The following is a 24,681-nucleotide window of genomic DNA, read 5'->3' on the forward strand; positions in this document are numbered from 1 at the left end:
AGACTGGACGTGGTTTATGAGGATGCAGAACCTTGTAAGCGCCGCAGTGTGTGATAAACCCCGTGCTGCAGGAGGGAGGAGATGGCAGCTCCCCTGCAGGGACAGCCTTTCTTTCTGGAAAATAGGTGGAGGGCAGGGGTAGCATGACTTGCACTCCTGCAAATCCCTCTCTTTCCATAATTTGTATATATTTTTTCGTAATTTTATTTCCCTGGGTCCGAGCCCTTATAAGCTTCCTTCACACCTTCCTTCTCCCCTCAGGTGTGCAGCCACCACAGCACGGTGTAAAGCTGCGTGGCTTTGGACCTCCCTCAGGACCCTTATTCGCTGATACTGGGGATGGAGGAGTTGAGTTGGCCATAGGGGGGATGTCAGCCAGCCACAGACAGAAAGCGCACCCCACAGCAGGTCCAGCCACACCACTGCCCAAGCGGCAGTACAGCTTTCCTGCCACTCCCACACGGGCTGCTCGGAGGGGCGGTGCGCAGGTATCGGTTCTCCCCTAGGCCTACAGCGCATGTGCATCACCGCCGGCGCCCTGTCGGCCCTTACTTAAATGGCGGCCACGCTCTCCATGGCGGTTGGCCTTGCTGCGCCTGCGCGGCTCCCAGTGCCGCTCCCAAGATGGCGCCGCGGCAGTGACGGGCGCCGGAGGAAGCTGTCTGCAACAAGACTGAGCGGCGGAGCCCGGCCCCGGCGGCCCGCGGCAGGATGATCCCCACCGAGGAGGTGTCGGCCCGCAGGAGGGAGATCGAGGACAAGCTTAAGCAGGTGGGGCTGGGCTGGGGACCTGCTGCCGGCCCGGCCTGGGCCTGCAGCCCCAGAGCGTTGCCTAGGAGATGGGACTGGAAGCTGGCCTGGAGGTCCCCACCGGGTTTGGGAGCGTGCCGGGACACCCTGCTCCGCGCCTGGCAGTATCCCCATGTCCCCTTCAGGGCCTAGGAGCTTGGTGTTCAGCATCAAGTGGTATCTCTGCTGCTCACCTCAGGCCTAGGGTCCCCTAATTACACCCCAAGAGCTTCTGGGGGCTCTCTTTTGGTCAGCCTGTGAAGCCAGCCCCTGCAGGCTGCTGTTCCTCTCTATCTCAGGGCCTTGAAAACAGCCCTTGATGGTTGCTTAGCGTTGGCCCCTTGAGTTGATGACTATGTGTGGGGTTTGGATGGTGCCTGTGCGACACTGGTAGTGTGCAGTGGTAGGGAGGTGTGTGGTCTGAGCCAGAGTGCCACTGGTAAAGATGCTAACTTTGTGTTGTGCTGTGACTTTAGTGTGCTCAGGGTATCAAAAGGAAACAAGGAACCCATAAACCCCTCACTCATTATGTTGTGTCTCTCTCTCACCTTGGTTCTGTTGCCCTGATTTCTGTTTAGAGGTGGTATATTAAAATGTGGCTTCAGTGTCAGACCAAACCTGGTTTGCTGCAGTGTTTACTGGGACTTGTGAAAACCTCCATGTACTGTTTAATGACTTAAATGCTTAATGCTCACAGTTGAAGACTATTTTTTCATCCTACTGACAGGAAGAAGAAACTCTGTCCTTTATCAAAGAGAGCCTTGAGAAGAGTGACCAGCTTACAAATAACATGGTAAGGAGGTCCTTGGAGTTTAGCTCTGATATAGCACCTGAGTTGGTTTGGTTTTTTTTAGGAGAATCCATTTCGAGGTTGTCACTGTGCCCATCTGAGGAATGCAAAGTAATGAATCACTTGGTCTGTGTCTCTGTTTTACACTTCCCTGGCTGGGCAAAGGGGGAAACTGGTAAACGCTTCAATCCTAAGCTTCCCTCCTGGGGAGCTGAGGGCCCAAATGAGCTGTTGGCCTTGTCTCTTTACAGTCTGTCCTCTCTCTTGAGAAGAGGTATGAGTAGACCCTGGAGTAGCTTGTGCAATAGCATCATGTTGTTGCTTCATAAAAGCAGGTCTTGTTTGGAGTTTTGTTTTGGGAGTGTTCTGTTTAAGAGCTAGAAAGCAATTACTGTGCTCTAACTGCTCATCAGCCTTCAGCTGATATACTGTGTCCAGTTTGGGGCTCAGTGCTTTTAAGAAAGCTGTGGAGGCACCACTAGAGAAGTGTGGAAGACCTAACACAGGAGTGAATCTTGAAAGCATTACATTTTGTCCTAGAAAAGATGGTGTGAAGGCACCCTTGATGAGCTCACTAAGGTTTTCCATCCTTGAGAAGCAATATCAGAGTCCCTTTTAAAACACAAATGTCTACATTGAAAAAGAAGGTTCTCACTGTGCTGGTTTTGTGCCTTCGTGCTGTGCATCTCATGTTTAGGTCTTGGTGGTATGGGGCAAAGTGGCTGCTGGGTTATGCTTTTGTTGCTCTTTTTATTTGGGGCACCTCCAAGCAGTTGCTACAGACTTATTTTCTGCTGTCAAGTAAGACTTTTTGCTCTCCTTTAGTACTGACTTGGAACATTATCTTCACACTTGACAAACATTGAATTCAAGACTGGCCAGTCCCTGTATGGCAGGTGATGTGCTTCATGATTCTCAGTAGAAATTGGGATATAAGGGGTTTAGACAGCCTCTTCAAGCACACAAAAAGAGAAGCTGGAACCTGAAGGTCTCTGATTGCTCTACTCCATCTACTACACTAATGTATGTGGAAGGATGTTCTCAGCTCTCTGTCTCTCTCTTGGCATGTAGGTTTCTATCCTCTCCTCCTTTGAAAGTCGTTTGATGAAGCTGGAGAACTCCATCATCCCTGTCCATAAACAGACAGAGAACCTGCAGCGCCTGCAGGAGAATGTGGAGAAGACCCTGTCCTGCTTGGATCATGTCATCAGTTACTACCACGTGGCTAAGGACACAGAGAAGATCATCAAAGAAGGGTGAGTTGAGCAGCTAAATCTTGATGAAGAACTTCCTCCTGTTGAACTTTTGGGTTAGAGGTATGGGATATGATTCCACAAACTCATCATCATGGTCCTTATACCCTACCCCACGCTCTTGTCCCACCATCAGTCCACAGTTAAGCTGCCTGACTTGACCTTCAGCAGTCCCCAGAGGGCAAAGTCTACTCAGAGTCTGCACTGGTGTCTCTTCCAGGTTTTGCAGACATGCTGACACATGACTCTCATGAGCATCGGTGGCTTCTCTTCTTTCCTCTACCCTTTTCCCAAAGGTTCTTGCTGCCCTTTTGATGTTGCCACTGCATCCAGGATGAATCAGAACTAGCCTGGAGACTGATTTTAGTCTCCAGGAGGATGCTGTGATGGCTTTTCTCTGGAGTGGGACATGCAGCTTCCTTTATCTTCCCATTGGGGTGCAACTGGGAGGGGAAGGCAAAGCTGGGAGTCGTGTGCTGCTTGACCATCTTGACTTCTGCACATGCTGTGTGGAGTGGGTATTGTCCCATGTCACTGAGTGGGGAAAAAGGGAATTTCATGATCTTCCTCCCAGTTGAAGAGAAGGGAAGTGAAATCTTCATTGTGCTTTTTATCCTGAGTTTGCTCTGGTGCTTTCTTGCTATCTTGAGTCTTTGCTTCTTGAGGCATTGCTTTTTATTTCTGATTTTCTTTTCAGCCCTACTGGGAGGCTGGAGGAATACTTGAATTGCATGGACAAGATCCAGAAGGCAGTGGAATACTTCCAGGACAACAATCCGGACAGCCCGGAGCTAAACCGTGTGGTAGGTTGTGGATCTGGTACCTGGCATGGATGAGAGAGGGACAGACAGAGCCCTGCTGCTTGTCCTCTTGCTGGTGGGCTTGGTGCCTGGTGAAGACAGTGTCTAGGCATAGCTGAAGAAATGATTGTTTTGGCTTCTGTTGAGGTCTGCACTTGGCAGCATTTTTGCTTGTGGTGTTTTGCTCTTGCTATGCATTGCACCAGTAGGACTTGGGTTTGTTTTGTTGTTTCAGTCTAATTTGCATCAGGAATAGACATTAAGTTATTTCCCAAAACAAACCTCTTGGTTTTCCCCTTGAGTTACAGAAGTAGTTTTAAATTGACTTTCTGTGCCATGTTGAAGACACTTAACACTTTGATATCATGTATGTGGCTATGACTAAGTAATATGCTCTAGCAAAACACCACCACTTGTGATAGGCTGAGGGAGCTGGGGTTGTTCAGCCTGGAGAGAAGGCTCTGTGGGGACCTTATAGCTGTTTTCCAGTACCTGAAGGAAGGCTGGAGAGGGACTTTTCATAAGGGTGTCTAGCAACAGGACAAAGGGGGGATGGTTTTAAGCTGGGGGAGAGTGGATTTAGACTGGAACTTAGGAAGAAGTTCTTCAATACAAGGGTGATGAGACTCTGGAATAGGCTACCCAGGGAGGTTGTGGATGCCTCCTCCCTGGGAGTGCTCAAGGCCAGGCTGGATGATACCTTGAGCAGGCAAATATAGTTTGAGAGGCATCCCTGCCCGTGGCGGGGAGGTTGGAGCAGATCTCTGAAGTCCCTTCCAACCTAAGCCATTTTATGACTTCTGGAAGTGTTTCATATGTGGTGGAGTTGATTGAACCTCCTCCTGAGCAGCTCTTGACAGTCCTTTGCCAGCTTGATCTGTTGAAATCCCACTTGAGCAATTCCTAAGCACGTTTCTGTAATTCACTGTCGAAGACTCTTAGTTCCAGGCGCTGTCGGGAGGCTGAAGCCTGTGGCGCTTGGCAGCGGCTAGAAACGCTGCACAAACAGCGGTGGTAGGCAGAAGTAGCTGTGTGTGCCGCAAGTCCTGCGCTGCTTCTGATCTTCTGCTGGTCTGTGTCAGAAATCCCTCTTTGAGAGGGGCAAGGAGTCTCTGGAGTCGGAGTTCCGCAGCCTGATGACTCGGCACACCAAGCCAGTCCCGCCCATCCTCATCCTGGACCTCATCAGTGGGGACGAGGAGATGGAGACGCAGGAGGAGATGTCTCTGGAGCACCTCCCTGAGAGCGTCCTGCAGGACATCATTCGCATTTCTGGCTGGCTGGTGGAAAACGGCCGGAATCAAGGTTGGTAGTGCCATGTGCTGTTCCCTTCTGGCTCTGTGTCAGGTGAGTGCTCTCCAGCTACTTAACACAAGAGCTGGAGACCAAAAGTGGGGTGTCGAGGGTCGTGTGTAGCGCTGCACAGCTTGGCTTGTAATCACACCCCTTCAGCCTCTGCTCAGGTGCTGCTGTGGCTCACGCTGCTGTTGGTTACAGAACTAGTGACTGCCTTAGTGTTTCTTTCCCTTTCCATCACCTAAGGATCCTGATTTTTTTTTTTTTTCCTCCTTCTTGTGTTTTTTTTCCCCCCTGTGTTTGTAGTGAGTTTGAAGTAGTGGTTCATCAATAGAACAGAGTAAACTCCAGGCAGATGTGATGAGAGCACAAATGAAACTAATGCATAGTCTGTGCTATAGCAGAAACCCATCCACCTTGCATCTGTAGTATCATAGTATCAGTCAGGGCTGGAAGGGACCACAAGGATCATCTAGTTCCAACCCCCCTGCCATGGGCAGGGACACCTCATACTAGATCAGGCTGGCCAGAGCCTCGTCCAGCCTGGGCTTAAACACCTCCAGGGACAGGGCCTCAACCCATTCCAGGGCTTCACCACTCTCATGGTGAAGAACTTCTTCCTCGTGTCCAGCCTGAATCTCCCCACCTCCAGTTTCATTCCATTCCCCCTAGTCCTGTCACTACCTGATATCCTGAGAAGTGCCTCCCCAGCCTTCTTGTAGGCCCCCTTCAGATACTGGAAGGCCACAATCAGGTCACCATCTGTAGCATCTTCTGATGGAGCTGCAACTATCTAGTGCTCAGATACTCCAAATGTACAAGTCACTGGTCACTTCCTCTCATTTGGGAGCTATTTATGAGCAGAACTTTTTGTATTCAATGTGATCAAGGCTGAAGGGAAAGCAGCACAGGAGACTTTTCAGTAGATCATCTCTCTCCTGTTCTGCAGCATCAAAATCTGCCTACAGCTTTGCACTCCTTTGTTAACTTTTCCTTTGAAAGGCAATGACTTTGTGGACAGGCTACAGGAAACCTGCATTTTTGCATACATAAAGCTGCTAGATCACCTCCCACCTCAATGATTTACTTCTGAGAGGGGATTACAGTGCTTACCAAATATGATTAACATCTTTAAAATCTTCTGAAGAATTTTACTTTGATCAAAGGCTACTCAAGCATGTGTAGCATATTTTGTGAGCCAGTTTGTAATCTGCTTACAAGTGATGACCACCTCATTGAGCTCCTGAGTGGCCAGAATCCTAAGAAGTGTGTACACTCTTGCTAGAAACTGAGCCCTTGAATTGACAGTGTCATAGAGTCATAGAATGGTTTGGGGTGGAAGGGACCTCCAAAGGTCATCTAGTCCAACCCCCCTGCAGTAAGCAGGGACATCCTCAACTAGATCAGGTTGCCCTGAGCCTTGTCGAGCCTCACCTTGAATATCTTCAGGGATGAGGCCTCAACTATGTCCCTAGGCAACCTGTTCCAGTGTTCACTACCCTCATGGTTTGTCAGTTCTGACAAATGTCTCCTACTGGTTCCACCAGCAATGTGCTCTTGGTAGTGATGCACAGATTTGGTGTTGTGTGTGGTGGGAAGGCTGGAATGAATACAGCAGGGAAGGAGGAAGAAGCGAGAGGCTCTGGGAGGGAAAAACACTGACTTGGGGTTCCACATCAGTGCTAGTAAGTCTCCTCAGGGTCACAGTGTGTTTCAGGAAAGGTTTGGTGTACCAGGTAGTGTTCCCTCTGTGCTTCTAATCTCGTTCCTACCTTGCCTCCTCAGACTTCATGACGGTTTACTTCCAAATCCGCTCTGTCCAGCTCGACCGCTCCATCAAGGGGCTGAAAGACCACTTCCGTAAGAACAGCTCCTCCTCGGGGGTGCCCTATTCCCCTGCCATTCAGAACAAAAGGAAGGACACCCCCACCAAAAAGCCAATCAAGAGACCAGGTGAGTCCCTGGAGCAGGGGATCATTCCATTCTGTGTCATCTTGTTTGGGTATCGAAAGCATTGTTAGAAGTAGCCTCTGTGTCTAAAATGTGCTCTTGGGTCAGGAGCAGGGCTGAGAGTTTGAAGGTAAACACCTCTGCTCTGGGTTCAGCACTGAGAGGGCAGACATCTGTCTCTGCTTGTCAAGTCAGATCTCTTCTCTGGGCAATGTAACAAGAGGAGAGGGGTCCTGTGTACAGGGAGAGAAAAGGCCATTGCCCTCACAAAGGAGATGATTAAAGAGAGACCTGAGAGGGCTATAGATCTGAGAACACCTGTCCCTGGCCTTGGACTATGGAATATAGGCTGTGCCACAGCAAAATAGGAACCCCAGAGCTGGTGAAACACAGCACTTTAACCATTAGTAATGAACAAATTAGTGTTGTACTAGGGGGAAGAACTCATCAGGAGTTTAGATGGGGACTAGGTAGGTGCCTACAGCAAGGAGATCCAGAGTTGTCCGAATTTTGAGGGGCTGTTAAAGCTTCTGCCTCAACCTGCCTCTGGAAGAGCTGTGGCTGCTGGGTTATTCCATCTCTCCTCAGACTGCTGAGGCTGGCCACTCCAGCATACCTGAGCACGGAGCTGGAGTTCCCAGATCTGAAACGTGCCATCTAGTGGGAGCACAGCCAGGAGGAGAGCCAGCAAAAGCTAGCATCTACCTCCCACAGCAGCACACTGATATTGTCCCTCTGTGTCACAGCACCTCTGCAACAACGCTGAAAGCCAAAAATGTTCATGTTCCTGTGGGTTTCCCTGGGCAATACTGTCCCACCCTAATATTTGTTTTCCTGTGCTGTCCAAATACTCTGACTGGGTGCAGGAAAATACTGAAGAATGTGGGTAGGGCCTGGGAGTGGATGGGGCTGGGGAAAGGGAGATAAAGAGCTGTCCATTTTAATTGTGTTGTGTTTATTTTTATAATCCTGATGTGAATGCAGTCCTCATCCCAGGTAAATTGTGTCTCTGTGTGTGTTTGCTGGCCCTGGGGCTTGCTCTCTTCACTTCTCTGTGTGGAGATGGCTTTGCTGGGCCTCTTCTTGCTAAAGCAGAGGGTGTGCCTGGGATATTTAGAAGAGGGAATGCTGTGACATCCAGAGATCACCTCTCTGGCCTTTTAAAACCAGCCTGTGCCATCGCTGCTGAGCCCTGGAGCTGTTCCTGAAAGCTAATGTGTGAGCTGCAGTTGGTGGATGCCAGCAGGCTGCAAACCTCGCTGGATTTTCCCCCATCAGCAGAGAACCACCTGAAGTGGTGTCTGATCCCACAGTTGACTTTCCTCTGGAGCCTGGCAGGTAGTTGTTTTGCAAAGAATTAGCACCCAGTGTTGGGAGACCTGTAGAGGACAACATCCTCCTGCTAAGGAGAGCTAGCTCTGCTGCAGGTGGCAGAATACCAACGTTGAAAACTGCTTCTGAGCATGATGGCAGCCATCTGTGCCCAGCTCCTGAGCACCAGTGTGATTACAGTGAGGGAAAAATGATTTCTGTGTGGTTGGGTAGCTCTCTGCTGGAAGGATGCCAGGTGGAGATCTCTAGTTGAGCCATGGGGAACTCAGGCTGTGAATGCTTCAGGTTTGGTCCATGGTTTTCAGTTCTCACCTGATGGCAAAGAGTTTTGATTGCTGAGAAGTCAGCTCCTGAGCAGCCTGCCAAATGTGCTCTAAGCAAATAACCAGAGCTGGAGGAGAGTTTTTACCATGGGCAGATTAAAAACCTCTTACTGGTATTTCTTTAAAGACTCTCAGCTCTTGGATGCTCCCAGAGAGAGGACAGGAAGGAGCCCACACATTTGAAAGCATAAGCAAACAGGGCCTCTCCAAAATGGATGCACCAGGACACCCAGAATTACTTGTGATGAATCTCTCTGCTGTAGAGTTGCCAGGAGAATTTCACATCTTTAATTGGAGTTTGTGAGATGGGCCAGGTACAAAGCACAGAGCTCAGCCTAAATGCACTTAACAGAGCTGACAGGAAGGGAAGAGCATTTCAAATCATCTGTTGAGGTACTGTTAACCTCAGGAGAAAAATAGTGGCTAATTTGTCTCCAGTCTTCTGTGAACAAGGACAGAGATCCAGGCTGTAGCTCTTGAAGGGCAGGGGTGGTTAAACTTCATGTACCAACCATCTCTTATGGCTACTAAATTATGCTTAAGTGAAATTAAAAATAGTTGGGGGTGGGGGAAGGTCTGTGAGCAGAGATTGGCCAGGCTTTCTGCAGCTCCCATCAGCTTTCAAGGACAGCTCTTGAGGTGGAGGCTTTGCACCCTCCTCATGCTGGCAGTGTGCATCCGGTGGTGGTGGTTTCCCTGGGGTTTAAGCCTTTGTTCAGCTATGGACAAAGAATCTTTTTTTTCTGTGCTGTTACTTCAGTAAGTAAAATCAAGTTCTGCCCATCTGGTTTCAGACAAGGAGGGGTTTCTCCCAATTCCAACAAGCAAGTTGATTTCCTTAGTCCTGAAGGAAGAATATCCCAGTGCACACCCCAATGCCCACTCTAACCTGTTGCAAGGGATGAATAACAAACTAAATCTGATGTGCTATAACCTCCTGACCCACAAAGCAAGGTGCAAGAGAGGCTACAGCTAGAGGGAAGGTGAGGTGTTAGGGTAATAAGACAGAGACATCTCCTCCACCCCAGGTAGTGTGTTGGATTCTGCAGGACATGCTCCAGAGCTGTGTGTTGTTCCAAAGGCTCTTCATCTCTCTGTTATTGTTTTAGTTGTTGGTGTATCCTGTACCATCTCCTGTTGTTACAGCCTGCAGCTGAAAATCTGGCTGCTGGAGGTGCTTCTAAAGCAGAGTCGTCTCCTTGTAAACGAAACTTGCCAAGTCAAGTTGAACTGATGAAGCAATTTGTGGGCTGCTGCTTTTTCTCTCCCTCCCTCCCCCCCCCTCCCCCACCCTTTTATTCAGTTGTTCACTGTTTGAAATGTCAGCAGCCTGTCTCAGAGGGCAAGAGCATTCAGCTTCCTAAATCATCCTGCTGCAAACACATGCACATAAAATGCTGCTTCTTTGTGATGCCTGTAGCCCCAGTGCTCTTTTGTTGGCTGGAGAGCCAGCAGGTAGCTCAGCAGCTCTGCACTGCCAGGGAAAGATGGGGCCAGCCAATGTGGGCAGGGACACCCAGCCTGGCTGCCTGCAAGCAAAAGCCAGAGAGCTTTAGACAGTTTTATGCAGATTCCCACAGCTGGAGCTTAACAAAAAAGGGAGCTGTGTTGCTCTTCTGCTTGGTTAGAGAACTGCCTAATGGAAGATAGAAGCAGAAGAGGCATTTGAAAAACTCTCCCTCGTGTCTGCCCCAAAGCCACTTTATCTAACAATTGGGCCACAGGAGCAAATGTTTTGGCTGGGTTTTGGCTTTTGGAGCCCTTTTCCAGTTTACTCAGTGCTCCAGTTTACCTGGCAGTGAGGTGCTACCCAAAGGCAGGCTGTGGAGTCTTTGTGTGGCAGAATAAAGAGGCTGTTCTTGCTTCCTGCTTCCCATATTGATCACTGCTGAGCCTGAATGTGATGTTTTCATTAGCAGCTGAAACACAGTCCCTTTTGGTTTGCAAGCTGCCTGATAGGGAAAAACAATCCTGGAACAAAAGCATTTGGCTTCCACTAGAATCTATTAAAGCCTAATTACAATGCTAAGTAGAGGGATAGAGCAGCACTGAAGTGATGCCCAGGAACACTGAACACTCAGTCTGTGTCAGGCAAACACAGGTAATGGTGCTTATGCAAACAAAACTCAGCAGAGGTGTCTAGGCTCTCATCTGAGAAGAAACTGTCAGGGCTGGGGAGATGTGCACTGCATGCCTATGAAGTGAGATCCTCTTGACAGCAGCAGTACTGCCTGCTTGGTTTTCCTCACCAATTTGCCCTCTTTTTATCCTTCTTTTTGTGTTAATCCTTATTTTTTTTTCCTCCTGGATGCCTGTAAATGGGCAAGCTGAAAGAACTGGTAGAAGAGCAGTACCCTGCATCAGCTGGGCCATGGTAACAGCAGTAAGAGTGAGCTTAGTGCATAACTTTGGAGCTTGCTACAGCCCTGCTTCCTCAGAGGAACTTCTTGTACCCAAGCTCTTAAGGCTTCTGAAAGCAGCTAAGAATAAAGTGCAAGTGTTGGATGTGAGGTTAGGAGGAAGAGTCATAGCCCTCTAATCATATGGCAGGAGCTAGCAGCACAGGAGGGTGTAAGTCTTCCTACCTCCCTGGTGTGGGTCCAGGGGGGAGGAGTTTCCTCCTAGGAGAATGTGGTTTGGAGATCATGGTTTTTTAAGTGATTGGTAGAAGGTTGAGGATTTTTTTTTGTGAATTGATAGAAGAAAAATGTTACCAGTGAAGCATCACACTCTAGGAACCATATTCTGTTCAGGTGCACCAGGCTAAGATAGCTTGGTAGTGCAGTGGCAGTTTCCTTCTCTTCTAACCCATTAGAGATGCACTGTCTGGGGGACCTGAAGCTTCCCTTCCCCATGTCTTACATCCCTTAATGGGGATGAAGGACCACAGGATGCTGTTCTGCAGCAAAGTCTGTGTGGGCTTCCCCTCAGAGCAGCAGCCCTCAGCACTGGGGCAGCCACCACTCGTTTCCAGGCTGGTCTGTGGCTTGCTTGTGCTGGTGGCAGTGGGGATTTTTCTGCAGGCTTTCAGTGTTTATCACTTCAGGGCAGAAGAACAATTCCCAGTTTGGGCAGCAGCCTTTTTTTTTTCCTTCTCCCCCTCCCTCCCTTCATTTGCATAGCCTAGTTCTGTTTCATCTTGAAGCCTCCTATAGAAACTCCTTCTACCTTCCCAAAGCCTTCCATCCCCTGTTGTGCAGGCAACAGCCAAGCTCTGCAGTGAGAGGGTGTCCATGTGCCTGTGATAATTGCAGCTTGTTGCATGACAACTAACCTTTTAATGTGGAAACTGTGCTTGGTCTTCACTTGTCACATTAATGCTTTGTTTTGTGCTTTCTAGCTGGATATCCAGCAATGCCTTTTGTTCACTTCTGTCTGAGGTTTTTTTGTGTGTGTGTGTTAAGTATAAATCTTTTAACCCAGTGTTATTGGTTTGTTTTTGTTTTTTGTTTTCCCATGGTTTTAATTGATTTGCAGTTTCCTTAGAAGAGAAATGTCTTGGGGAATTAGGGTGACTTAATGCGAGTTAGGCATGGGTGGGCAGCATCCATTATGCCCTGATTGCCGTGATGGGAATTGCTGCTGCAATTGCTCTCTTGAGCCCAGAGGTTGTCACCCTTTTATCTCTTCCTGTAACACCAGAGATCATTCCTTGTCTTGGCTGTGGGGATCCTGATGGGTCTGTGTTGAGCATGCTCAGAAAATCCTCCTCGGAAGGGCACCTCTTGCTGCAGCTCTAACCAAGCAGCTGGGACATGGAGGCTCTGGGGAGCGGGCAGCGTGTCACCAGACGGGACTTGTCTGTATGGCAAAGCCCTGCTTCCACGGCTGAGGGGGAGCACCAAAGCTGTGCCCTGGCATGCAGAGCACAGGCATGAAATAAACTCATGACAGGGAAGGACACTTTGTGGCCTCCCTTTGCTGATGGTGCTTTCTCACCCAGCTGTAGCACCTCAGCACTCCCCGATTCCATAACCCTATCTGGAACTCCTGCCCCCACTCTCAAACAGTCTGGAAATGCCATTGTGTCTGCACACTTGGACATGAGTTTGGGGTTCACCTTCCTGAGCTGAGCATGCTCATTGGTGCCCAGCATCCTCTTGCTGGGCCCAGGTGACTTGCTGGTGGAGGGCTGCTGTTCTGGGTTTGTTTTCTTTCACTCATTTTCTAGGTCTTCTTGTCTCTTCTCTCTGGCTCTGGTGACAGGCACGATCCGTAAGGCTCAGAACCTTCTGAAACAGTACTCTCAGCATGGTCTAGATGGGAAAAAGGGGGCCTCTAACCTCATTCCTATGGAAGGTAATCACAGCTCTAGCTACTTCACCCTTGACTTTTCTCTGTGTATCAGCCTTGCTTTTCCAGATGGGACTTCCATTAGCCTAGTGCTTGGTGGACAGCCATGGGTAGGTGCAGCTGTTCTTGGGGAACCAAGGAGGTGCTGGAGGGCCAAATTATTTTTCTGAGTTGAGTGTCAAAGTCTCTTTCAATTTTGAAGTCTTCATAAACAAGAGGACTCTCAGAGAGGAACATTACCATGAAGTGCTTGACCCACCATAGCCACCTGACTAATGGAAGCCCTGCTCTGATGACATCTGCTTGTGGTGTTTCTGTTCTCTATTTTTTTGTCTGGACTTTGAGCTATTCAGTTTCCCAGTGACCTTTCCAAACCTGATGCTGAAGTGTCAGACCACAGCTAGCTCTGTGTTGTCAAGCACCTTCTCCATGGAGTTCTACCTAAAGGGTTGCCTGCCTTATTCTGATCTCTTCTGTTCACTGAGGTTGTACCAGATAAGGGAGAAAAGGTCACTTGCTTCAAAGCATCTGTAAGACCTTTCTGCCTTCTATGTATGAATCCAAAGTGGATGTCTTCAGTACCTAACTGTAGTCTACAAAACCCCATATGATAACTAACAGCACTCATTTGGGGGAATGATGAGCAGGAGATGGCCTTTGAGTTGGATCTGTAATGGTTGTGGGTACAAAATTGACTTCTGGTACCTTCCATCCAGCTCATCTGTCATGGTTGTGGGTACCAGCTGGACTTCTGGTGCCTTCTATCCAACTCAAATCTATGGCAGGAGCTTCAAGGCACTCCTCTGGCCCAGCAAAGGACTTCACTCACACTTCTCATCAGGTTTCAAAGGGTTGCTACTCCTACATAGCTCAACAAAGGGATTTGGTCAGGTAGTGTTCCCGGGACTGTGTAGGGAACAGTGTCCAGCAGATCAAATCGGCCAAGCTTGAAGCAGCTTCCAGCCAGTGTGAGCCTCCCTGCCGTAACCACCCTGGATAAATTGCGCCTTCTGTTTGTGCCGGCTGCCATCTCACTAGGTCATGAGCATGACTTACGAGTTAAGCACCTTTGCGATGCCCTGAGCGACAAGCATGGGCCGGCTGCTGGTGAGTACCGAGTCGTCACTTCCTAACGAGCTGGCTAACGACCCTTCTTTACAGCATGTCGCACAGCACTGTGGTACCCAGTGGCTGTTCACCTCCCTGGCCACTCCTGGAGCGTGGGCCTGCTCTGGCTCTTCTCAGTAGAATTCACTCCTACTAATCACACACCTCCCCCCCCGAGCCCTCAAACAGGGAACCCCAACTTTGTCCAGCTAAAGACTGGTGGCCACCATGCTGAGGGGCACTTTGCTTTAGGTAGCTACTGGTGTGTTTGGTGTCAAAGTGAAGCCCACAAGAATAGGATCACGTGCAGTGCAGCAGAACACTCTCCACCATGGGCAGCCTGTGAAGCCATCTCACCTTTGTGTGTCCCCTGCTGACCAGAACTTCTGAAAGATCAGCCTGAGGCACCTGTCAGTGTAGGGAAGAGTTGGTTCTTTCTCCAGCAGATGGTGCAGATGTTGCTGGCAGGACAGAAGGAGCAGCCCATAGCACAGAGAAGGTGTCTCTGTGTAATCTCACTGTCTTGTAGTGCTTACTGCAGGAGGCTGAGTAATGCAGGATGGTGTGAGCACACTCGATGTGGCCCTGGGCAGTCTGATCTAGTCAGAGGTGCCCCTGCTGCCTGCTGGAGGGTTGGACAGGATGACCTTTGAGGTTCCCTTCCAACCTGATGTAATCTGTGAATGCAGCTAGTGGCTGGCAGGAGTTGGGGCAGGCCTTTGAATCCTACAGGCACTTCTCATGTCTGCCACATAGATTCTTTGATGGATCTTTGCCTGGGACATCGATATGCTGGAAGTCAAATACTTGCATTTGTATGCAGCATTGTGTGGCCGATCACTCACCTAGCTGTACTGATATTCCTGCTTTGTTGGATTGAAATGTTCATCTGCCTGGCTTTTTTTCCTCTCCTGATCCTGCCTGTGGGAGGAGGCTGCCTTCCAGGACAGCCTCCATTTCCCAGCAATGTTGATGCAAAACGACAGCTCTTCATCTGCATGACGGATGGAGGTGAAGAACTCTAAAAATACAAGCAGAGACGTTGAATAATTCACGTCAGGCCTTCCTGAGTTTGGTACTCTTTGTTCAACCCCTTGATTAAATTCATTCTGTATCCCAGAAGAGCTCCAAACTTTCCCTCTGTCCTGAGGCTGCAAAGAGCTGATGTGGCTGTCCTGAGCTGCAGGTGGCTTTGCAGGCCTCCTGCAGGGTACGCACAGCTTCCCGTGCGCAAACCCAGGGGCAGCTGTGGTCAGACGATGATTCTTGTTCTCGTGCAAGGGTGGATGCAAAGCCAGAACCATCTTTTCCAGAAGAACTTTGAGCTTCTTGTGCAACTCAAGGCCTTGGAGTGAGGAAGCTTGGGTGAGGGTTTTCTGCTCTCACAGCCCTCTTGCCCTTGCAGGGAGGGACGACGTCTTCGACATCGAGATCGATGCCTACATCCACTGCGTGAGTGCCTTCGTCAAGCTGGCCCAGAGCGAGTACCAGCTCCTGACAGAAATCGTCCCAGAGCACCACCAGAAGAAGACCTTTGATTCTCTCATCCAGGTCAGTTGAGCTTCACTTCATGCTTCCTCTTGCAGAGGATACACACAAAGTCTTTTTGCCTCCTCCTTCGTGGTGAGGATGTGGATTCCACCACCTGCCCAGGAGCACCACCACTGGGGGTTCCACAGGCTCTGGAGAACTTGTGCTCTGTGTCACTTCACTGGCTAGCACCAGTGACCTATCAGCTAAATTGGCTTCCTGAGCTAGTATACTGCATTGAGCCCCTTAATGCTGCCTGAGCAGAAGTCCCTCTGCTTCCTTCTCTGGCTTTGTTGCAGGAGTCCCTGGACAACTTGATCATGGAGGGAGACAACATTGTCTCGGCTGCCCGGAAAGCCATCATCCGCCACGACTATTCAGCTGTGCTCACCATCTTCCCCATCCTTAAGCATCTTAAACAGATGAAGCCAGAATTTGACCAGGTCTTGCAGGTAAAAGGAGTGGGATTGGAGAGGTTCCTCTGGCTTGGGTTGTCTGAAGAGTTTTTTTGAAGGGATTATCACAGTGGCTTTGAACAAAGCCATGCTGCTTCTGTCCTCCAACAAGGGCTGGAAGGGACACAAATGCAGCTTGCCCCCTTTGCTGTGATGGTGTACCAGCAACTTGGGAACTCTCAGCAGTAGTTCTTCTTGGTACCCAGTGATGGATCATCTACATTATTGTGCTGTATACATGGCCTCTGAGGTGTTTCATCTCTGATACTGCTGAGCTTGGTTTAGCTCCCTGACATCTGGAAGATGGGCTGCTCTGAGCAGAGCCTGCTTGGACCATCCTGTAAGGTTTTCCAGGTCTCAAATGTGGCATTCAGGCTTAGCAAGGCACCTGCTTCCAGCTGGTGACTGTGATGCACCAACCACCTGTATCAGGTCCTAGGTAAGGAAAGGTGAGAGGTAGCAAATCCTAATCACCATTAGGGTCACAACATCACCTCTTGCTGTCTGGCAGAAGAAGGCAGTATTTCATATTGATGGTGTTCCTGACACATGGGGAATTGAGACTGAGAAGCTGGGGTGGGGGCATCAGGAAGAGCAGGTGCTAGATGCAAGTTCAGGTGCCCTTTGTCTTCCTTCTCTATTCCAGGGAACTGCAGCAGGCACCAAGAACAAACTGCCAGGGCTGATCACTTCTATGGAGACCACTGGTGCAAAAGCACTAGAGGAGTTTGCAGACAACATTAAGGTAGGATTCATTTCAGCAGGCCTGGAGGAGTGGCTTTCTGAGCAGAAACCCTAGTGCTGCTTTCAGCTTTCCATGAGACCACAGAGTTCTTGACTCTAAAGCAGGAGCTTGCTGGATCACTTTGGGTGGCCAGCTGCAAACCCCAGATTCTTGGTGCTGATTTCAAACACAGGAGGCCTCTGCCTGGGACCCTTAACAGGCATTCTACAAATAGTTTGACATAAGCTTCCAAGCCTCTGCAGAGACCAAGTCAATCTCAGAATTTAATGCCATTTAAAAGGAAAGGAGAATTGCTGACTTCAAAAATTTGGGGTGAACCCACATTGAATTGTGCCTGTGTAAGGTGGGCTGGGTGAGTGAGCATTTGGTGGCCACAAGCTGCCCAAACCCCTGTGGTTCTGAGCTGCTGATGCATAGAAGCTGTGGTTTCTCAGCACCAGGAGATGGCACTGCAAGAGATGGGTCTGAGGGTGCTGAGAGAGGCTGGATAAACAAGCCCTAAAGCTTGCTTGCAGCAGCAGTTGTGTTCTGTATGCCTTCCAGTCCCTCACATGTTTGCCTTCTGTCTTTCTCTTCCCTTCTTAGAATGATCCAGACAAGGAATATAACATGCCAAAAGATGGGACAGTCCACGAGCTCACCAGCAATGTATGTGGTGATTTGAACCATCTGCTGTGGAAAAATAGCTTCTGAAGAAGCTCTAACAAGAGCAGTAGGGAAACTTTTTGAAGTTAAGGTGTCTTGGTATTGGCAGAGCAATTAAGTAGGTTCCATGGAGAGGTTAGCCAGCTGCCTGTGCTAAGCCAACCCCAAATGAGTGCAGTGATTTGTTTCTTGAAAGCTTTTAGGCATGGAGGGCAAGTGGTCCTTCATGATCCTTAATAGCAGAGGATAGGAGATGCAGTGTTGGTTGCTCATCTCTTTCCTTCCCTTGCTTTCAGGCCATCCTTTTCCTGCAGCAGTTGTTGGATTTCCAGGAGACAGCAGGTGCCATGCTAGCATCCCAAGGTACATACATGCATGGAGCTTGTGTAGGCATGCACTTCTTTCCCCCAGCTGTCTGGACACCTGCCCTAGAAAGACCAAACCTGAGCATGCACTGTGAGCTTGTTCTTCTCCTGTCCTTCACCCTGTGGTTTGTCTTGTCCTCTGGTCTGCCATGACCACGTAGCTGGTTATCTGGAGAACTCCAAGGGCTGCAGTGAGTTTCCCTCCTGCTCTTCCTCACTTGCTTCTCTCAGGTACTCTTGAGGTCTTTGATGCTGATGTGCTCTGTGGTACCAAGAGAGGATGCCTTAGTCATTTAGCTTCAAATCTGACCCTAGACTTGTCCTCTGGTGCTGTACTGGAGGGCAGTGGCTGGTCCAGCTTTAGTTAGGCTGTGTGCTGATGGTTTGCCACCTTTCTCTGCCACATCCTCTGGTCAGAGTGTAGCAGCAGCACCAAGAACACTCTCCTCAGCATCCAGCCATGGTCGAGCTGGGAGTCCTGAGCTACTCAGTGCCATGTGCTCAGACAGACAAGTTTTCGTTCTGCTCCCCAGGATGCCCAAGAGACAAACTGGCACGGACCTGATGTCACCCTGGAGCAAACATCATCATATCAGAGGGGTTTATGTCAGGGGAGCTGCTTCTGTGGATGAATGCCTTGTTCCTTAAGGACAGCTTCCAGGTGCTAGCTCAGGTGTGGGTGTCTGCAGTTGGGCTGGATGTCTCCCACAGTGATCCCAAGTGGTGGGAAGTGCACACAGGTTGGGGTTTTTGGAGACATTTACAGCAGAGTTGATCACTTAACTGCAGTGATGCCAATCCTTTGTTCTTGCCCACTGAAGGACTCTCTAGGGCCTTGTATAGCACTGCAGGGCTGCTGAAGTGCAGAGTGAGGGCGGGATGGCTTTGCTCAGATCCTTGGGAAGGTTAGACGAGCTGTTGCAGGAAACTGCTGCTGGCATAGGGGGAAGCTTTCCTTGGCCTTGAGCTGATTTGGAATGAGGTGTCTGGTTAAATGCAAACAATGACAATACAAACTATTTCTAGCAGGGGAAGGAGGTTGGATTCTGCCTTCCTTCTGTGGTCTCCACCCAGTTTGTGTCCTTGGAGGGACTCCTGCCTGCTCTGTGTGGCTGTCTGTGGCTGCTCTGTGTTAATATCTGCTTTGTTCTCAAGGGGATGGTGGTCTCTAACCTGTCTTTTTGCACTTTGCATTTCTTTTTCTTTCTTCCCTCCCCTTTTCTCTCTGCTCTGCCTAATCTTTGTAGTTCTTGGGGACACATACAATATTCCTTTAGACCCCAGAGGTAAGCAGACTTACCCACACCTACCTGTTCATACCACCTCCAGCTCTGGCGATGTGTGCTAATCCTTTGTCCTCCAGGAGTGGTAAATAAATTAACACCTAATTGAACAGGGGAAAAGGGGGAGGGTAAGTAGCCCTTGACAGTGGGCTGGAAAGAATAGGGAGGGCTTGTCAGCAGCAGACAATGAGGGATGCCACATGAGCTGAAACAGGCTAGAGACGCTCTCCTGGCACGGAATGTGGCTGGCACGGGCAGCAAATTGGCGCAGCTGGTGTCATGCTTTAGCCTGTGTGCACTCAGCTCCTCATTGTCCAACTCCCGGCAACAGCAGCCTCAGGGCCTTTCCCATGGGTTGCCTGTGAGCTGAGACCACCCCAGCTAGGCCTGCCTGCCAAATTCTCTGGTGGGGGGAGGAGATGATGGCTACCCCACGTGTCCTGTGGGACCTGGGCCCACAAGGCCCTTGAGGGCAGAAAGCCATCTCTTGTGCGGAGACAGAGGAACATGTGCCAGCCTGGAGTCGCTGCTTGTAAGGGCAGGCTCCTGTGCTGCTGTCCCTCCTACAGAGCCAAGCAAGCCCTGTCAGCAACCATGGGGATGGCTGCAGCTTCCCCAAACCCTTCTGCTCGTTTCAATTACTGTTGTGTGCCTGCTGCTGACAGCTCCAGCTCATTTGTTCTGCAACTGCCAATTCCTAGTGCTGCCAAACCCTCTTCAGGTGGTGGGGGAAGGATGGGGAGGATGTGTTTAACGTCTCTATTTCTGATCAAGGGGATGTCCTCTGAGCACTCAGGAGGCAGAGGAGAGATTTCTGCCAGGGTGCTCAGCACCTGATGCAGATAAAAGGACTGAGGGGGGCAGAGCTCTTCCACCCTTACCCTGGAGAAGCTGCTGATAGTCATCACTAGAGCAGGGAGCTAATGCCACGGTCAGTGGGAGCTCTGCACTAATTCCATAGCAACAGGGACGAGGCTTGTTTGAATAGAGGCAGGCTGACCACACATACCTCCCTTCCCCATGGCTCATTAACTGGCCTGAGACTCTTTTTTTTTCCTTTCAGAGACCAGCTCCTCAGCCAGCAGTTACAGCTCAGAGTTCAGCAGGAGGCTGCTGAGCACCTACATCTGTGAGTACTCCTCACACCTTCCCTCTCCTGCCCCATCAGCTGCATTTCACTTAGCTTTGCCTTGGGGGAAGAGCACAGGCTGTCTCTCGCTACGTGTCAGCTTCCCACCTGTGAGCTGGAGTCTGATGGGAGGGATGGTAAAAAGGGTCAGCTGTTAGAGCCAGCCAGGACAAAGCACAGTGCTGCAGGGCTTTTGTCATCGGTTGCCTTGAACTGCTCTCACCCAGCGCTCTCCACCTTCAGCCCCACCGAGGCTGCCAGAGGGGCTCTGTGAAATCTCTGCCCTGTGTTTAACAGAAAGGCAGTGAGATGAGTTCATGGTGCTGCCTTGTGATGATCTGTTGCAGTGGGGCTCAGGTTCTTTGGCTTCTTTGTGTTCTGCTGTCTGATCACCCTCACTGGTCCTGGGACTTACTCTGAGCACAGAATGCGACTGGTGCCAGTTGCAACAAAGGCACTAGTTCCCAGAGAGGTTTTGGTGGCTGACTGAGGGGAGATCCGAGTAAGGCTTGTAGGATTGTTAAATAGCTGTGATTTTTTTTTCACCCTTATCTGCACACACAGGTGGGGCTGGTCTGTTGCCTTTGCTGTGGGCCCACAGTGACAGTGCAGAGCACTCTGGATCATCCCTAACGAGCAGTTTCACTTTCCTTCTCTATCTTTTTTTCCTTCTTTAAGGCAAAGTGCTGGGCAACTTGCAGCTTAACCTTCTTAGTAAGTCCAAGGTTTATGAAGACCCAGCTCTGAGTGCCATTTTTCTGCACAACAACTACAACTACATTCTGAAGTCTCTGGAGAAGTAAGTGTGTGTCTGGGTAAATCTCCTTGAAGTGCAGGCTGATTCTCAGCACATACTTGGAGCAGAGCTCTCCACTGAGTGCGTTTACTTGGCAGCCTGTCTTGTTTCTGCTATGCCTTCCATTCCTCAAACTGCCCTTTTGAAAGCTTTGCCCTATTATAAACATTGCATCACATGAGAGTAGAAGATAAAAGCATCAGAGATGCCTTGGGGTGTAGGGAATCCTTTGATCTTGGGTGGAGTGAGGACATGGCTTTGGAAAGTAACTTGGAGTAACTCCTGTCTCACAGTTGGTCCATTTCAGGGTCCCTTTTTATTGCAAAGGGCAGAGGGGAAACTTCTTGATAGGGGCTTGAAATGTTGCCATCCTGCCAGCAGCCATGAGAGCTTCCTGAGGTTTTCTGTCCTTTCAGGTCTGAGCTGATCCAGTTGGTAGCTGTGACACAGAAGACAGCTGAGAGGTCTTACCGGGAGCTCATCGAGCAGCAGATCCAGACCTACCAGCGCAGGTCAGGAGACATCTTCCCCTCTCCCCTTGCTTTTGGGAGCTCCTTGGGAGCCAGTGCTGCTGGAGCAGTGGGAGAGATTAAGCTAAAACACAAACTTGCCTAAAACCAAAGCCAAAGTGTTTTGGCTTCCAAGTCATTAATCTAACTTAGGTGTTCAAAAAAGGCTTGTCTGTGGCACTTGGAGCCATGGTTCAGTTGTCAGGAGGTGTTAGGTATTAGGTGATAGGTTGGACTTGATCATCTCTGAGGTCTTTTCCAACCTGGTGGATGCTGTGATTCTGTAACTTGGGAAGGGGTCACTGTGTGAAGTTTTGGGCTGTTTGTTGTCTGAGGAGGCCTTGGGTCATTAGTGAAGACACAGATGTTGTGGTGAGGCACAAGTAACTCTTCTTTGCCTGTCTTTGACCTCATTTGACCTGCAGCTGGTTGAAGGTGACAGATTACATCCTGGAGAGAAACCTGCCTGTCTTTCAACCAGGAGTGAAGGTGAGAGAATGGGCAAGGATGCTTTTGAGATGCTAGGAATTGCCAGAAACACCTTCTCCTTTGTCATAGTAAAGTATTCCCAGAAACCACCTTTCTATCTCATGCCAGCATTGCTCTGCAGAGTGGGTGCTGTGGCTGCAACAAGCTGCAGAGCAGCACTGCCTTCTGTTCTCCCCTGCCCTAGATTCATAGGAGTCTGTTCCTCTCTGCCTCCCTTCTTCCATTTTTACCTGAGCAGATGCTTCTATTTTAATTTGCAGAACCCTGAGACCTACCCTTGGAAAGGGCTGGAAGCATAAAGAGCTCTTATGTCAGTTCTGACTGAAAATTGCCCTTATTAAACCTGCTTCAGACAAGAGCCAGTTGTGAATGTAGGGTGTGCAGCTCACTGCAGCTTTCTCTCCTCCCTGCTTTAGGGGAGGGAATTGAAGCCAAGTAGGTCAGAGATTACTGAGCCTGGATGGGGGACTTGTAGGCAAGCACTGATCTTGGAAATGTATTTCTGGTGATGAAATAAAATCCTTTCCTTCCTTGCTGCAGCTCAAGGACAAGGAGAGGCAGATGATAAAGGAGCGCTTTAAGGTAAGGAGGTGTTAGGTGGCAAAGGAACATCCCTGCTGTCAATCAGCATTGGAGGAACATCAGGCTAGGTACAGAGATGTGATTGCAGACAGGACACTCACTGAGCTTTACTTTGGACAGGGTTTTAATGATGGGCTGGAGGAGCTGTGTAAGATCCAGAAGGCCTGGGCCATCCCAGACATGGAGCAAAGGGACAAAATCCGCCGGGCACAGAAGACCATTGTGAAAGAGACCTATGGTGCCTTCTTGAACAGGTGACAACCTCTTGCAGTGGTGTCCTCTCTTGGGATTTACTGAGGTCTTTGGGGTCTGAGTGGCCTGAGCTGAAGCACCTTTCTATTGTCCTGTCCTAGCTTCCCTCCCTTGCACACTGCACCATCCCCAAGCTGAACTCTCCTAGTTGCAAACATCTGCTGTCACGCTGACTGGGTCCTGGCAAGTGCAGGTGCTCTGGCTGACATAAAGCTCTGAGCCACCCTGGGCTACTCCTGTAGAAATCAGGAGATCAGTTTGTAACTGGGTCACCTCTCAGATTCAAGTGGGGTGTGCTGGAGTGAAGCTGGCTTGTGGCAGAGGACAGCGGGTCTCTTTGACATGTTCCACTTGTTTGCCAACCAAGGGACATCTTCCTTTGCAGATACAGCAACGTGCCCTTCACCAAGAACCCTGAGAAGTACATCAAATACCAGGTTGACCAGGTTGGGGAGATGATTGAGAAGCTGTTTGACACATCAGCATAGACTTCAGCTGACCTGCGCTCTCCTGCTGCCCGATACAACTCGGCAAGCTTTGGGACTCCCTTCCCTTCTGCCCTGCTCCATTGTGGTGGGCAGGGTGCTCTACTGTATTTATCAGATTTATAAACCTCTGGGAACTACCCTGGGTGGTCTTTGCCTTCTTCCCTGGATCTGGAGCAAAGGCTCTGGGTGCCCTTGGCACTGCTGTCTGGGCTCTTACATCTGTACCTTTTCAGGCCTGGAGGTAAACATTCATGCTGTGATCTCCCAGTGGTGCTCCTGCTTCCATGGCAGCTTTTGGGAATCTCAGTTTTCTAGGATCCTAAAGGGTTTTCCCAAAGGAACTGTTACTTAGCCCACTGATGGGGAGAGATGCTGATTTGGTGGTGTGGTGGAGTCTGGCTGGCTGCAACAGGGAATGTTTTACCCCAGTAACTCATGAGCTATCCCGGTAGCAGCTCTGTCCTGCAAGAGGACCTGCTGTAGAGAGTGAGAAGATCTTTGCCCTCAGCCTCCTTTTCTCTAGGTTGAACACCCCCAGTTCCCTCAGCCACTCCTCACCAGCCCTCTTCTCCAGGGTCCTTCACCACCTTTGTTGCCCTTCTCTAGACCTGCACCAGCACCTCAATGTCCTTGGAGTGAGGGGGTAGATAAGAGTGTCCTGCTGTGTCAGGCCCAGCCACTCACCTGGGCTGCTGCCTCCACAAACAGCTGTTTCTCAGGAGGTTCCTGGCCTTTCTGAACCTCTGACCCCCTTTCCCTCCAGCCTGGGCCTAAGCACAGTCTGAAGCACAACCTGCTCTCAGCAGTGCAGCAAATGCCTGCACAACAGCAGATGGGACAAGCTTGTGCAGCCCAGAGCTGCACCTCTACCTGAGAGCTCTCCTGGCAGGGACCCTCCCTCCTGCTCTTGCATCTCAGATGCTTGGGGAAACCTGAGACTTCAGTGCTGGCTGTGCTTCTCTCTGCCAGCTCCAAGAGCCTCTGCCCTGGGCAGAGTTTTTCAGCACAAACAAAGCTCTGCTGGCTTGTGCTATGTGCAGTGTCCAGCCTGCTGGATCCATGTGCTGACATTCACCAGAAGGAGCTGGATTCAATCTTCCTGGATCTGTTTCCCCCACTGCAGAGGTCTGATGTGAATTTCTTTCTCCAGGAGAGCAGGTGGAATTTGTTGGTGCTCAGGCTGAGACTGTAAAACATCTTTTATTGCAGGCCAGGGTGAGACAACTCACCTGGAACAGCAGCAGGCAAAGCCAAGGGAGGGAAGGTGGGAGCTTTGCCTCAGCATTTCTGGAGCATCTGAGTGTTGGTGTGTGGGAGCTGCTGTCCTCCCTGTGCTGATGCTCTTGTGCTAACCAGAGCCTGGAGAAAATGGATGAGATCCCTTAGGGTCTGGGATGGAGCCACATCCTGTTCCCCAGAGGCTCTGGGAATGAAAGAGGCATTTCTGGGCTCTGGAGAGCTGGGGCTGGTCAAGCTCAGC

At 50.0% G+C, this 24,681-nt stretch overlaps 1 protein-coding gene across 9 annotated transcripts; it reads left to right on the top strand.

The window, feature by feature from the left end:
• Window positions 1-633: 633 nt before the first annotated feature.
• On the top strand, window positions 634-23,399 carry EXOC7 (exocyst complex component 7). Of its 9 annotated transcripts, XM_054170704.1 has the most exons (22): window positions 634-771; window positions 1,517-1,582; window positions 2,651-2,835; window positions 3,530-3,635; window positions 4,715-4,937; window positions 6,714-6,881; window positions 7,863-7,874; window positions 12,740-12,832; window positions 13,865-13,933; window positions 15,339-15,484; window positions 15,763-15,915; window positions 16,565-16,663; window positions 17,249-17,311; window positions 17,605-17,671; window positions 18,921-18,959; window positions 20,020-20,085; window positions 20,764-20,884; window positions 21,298-21,393; window positions 21,816-21,879; window positions 22,420-22,461; window positions 22,582-22,715; window positions 23,099-23,399. In XM_054170704.1, the coding sequence occupies exons 1-22, from the start codon at window positions 712-714 to the stop codon at window positions 23,199-23,201; spliced, it is 2,175 nt and encodes a 724-aa protein (XP_054026679.1). In that variant the 5' UTR covers window positions 634-711; the 3' UTR covers window positions 23,202-23,399. The 9 variants fall into 9 exon arrangements, with proteins under 9 accessions (XP_054026679.1, XP_054026681.1, XP_054026685.1 ...); XM_054170706.1 differs by lacking the exon at window positions 18,921-18,959 and having other exon boundaries at window positions 23,099-23,398; XM_054170710.1 differs by lacking the exon at window positions 12,740-12,832 and having other exon boundaries at window positions 23,099-23,398.
• The last annotated feature ends 1,282 nt before the right edge of the window (window positions 23,400-24,681 follow it).

This window comes from Dryobates pubescens, chromosome 20 (assembly GCF_014839835.1).
Source record: "Dryobates pubescens isolate bDryPub1 chromosome 20, bDryPub1.pri, whole genome shotgun sequence".
In the NCBI taxonomy this organism is placed as follows: Eukaryota; Metazoa; Chordata; class Aves; order Piciformes; family Picidae; genus Dryobates; species Dryobates pubescens.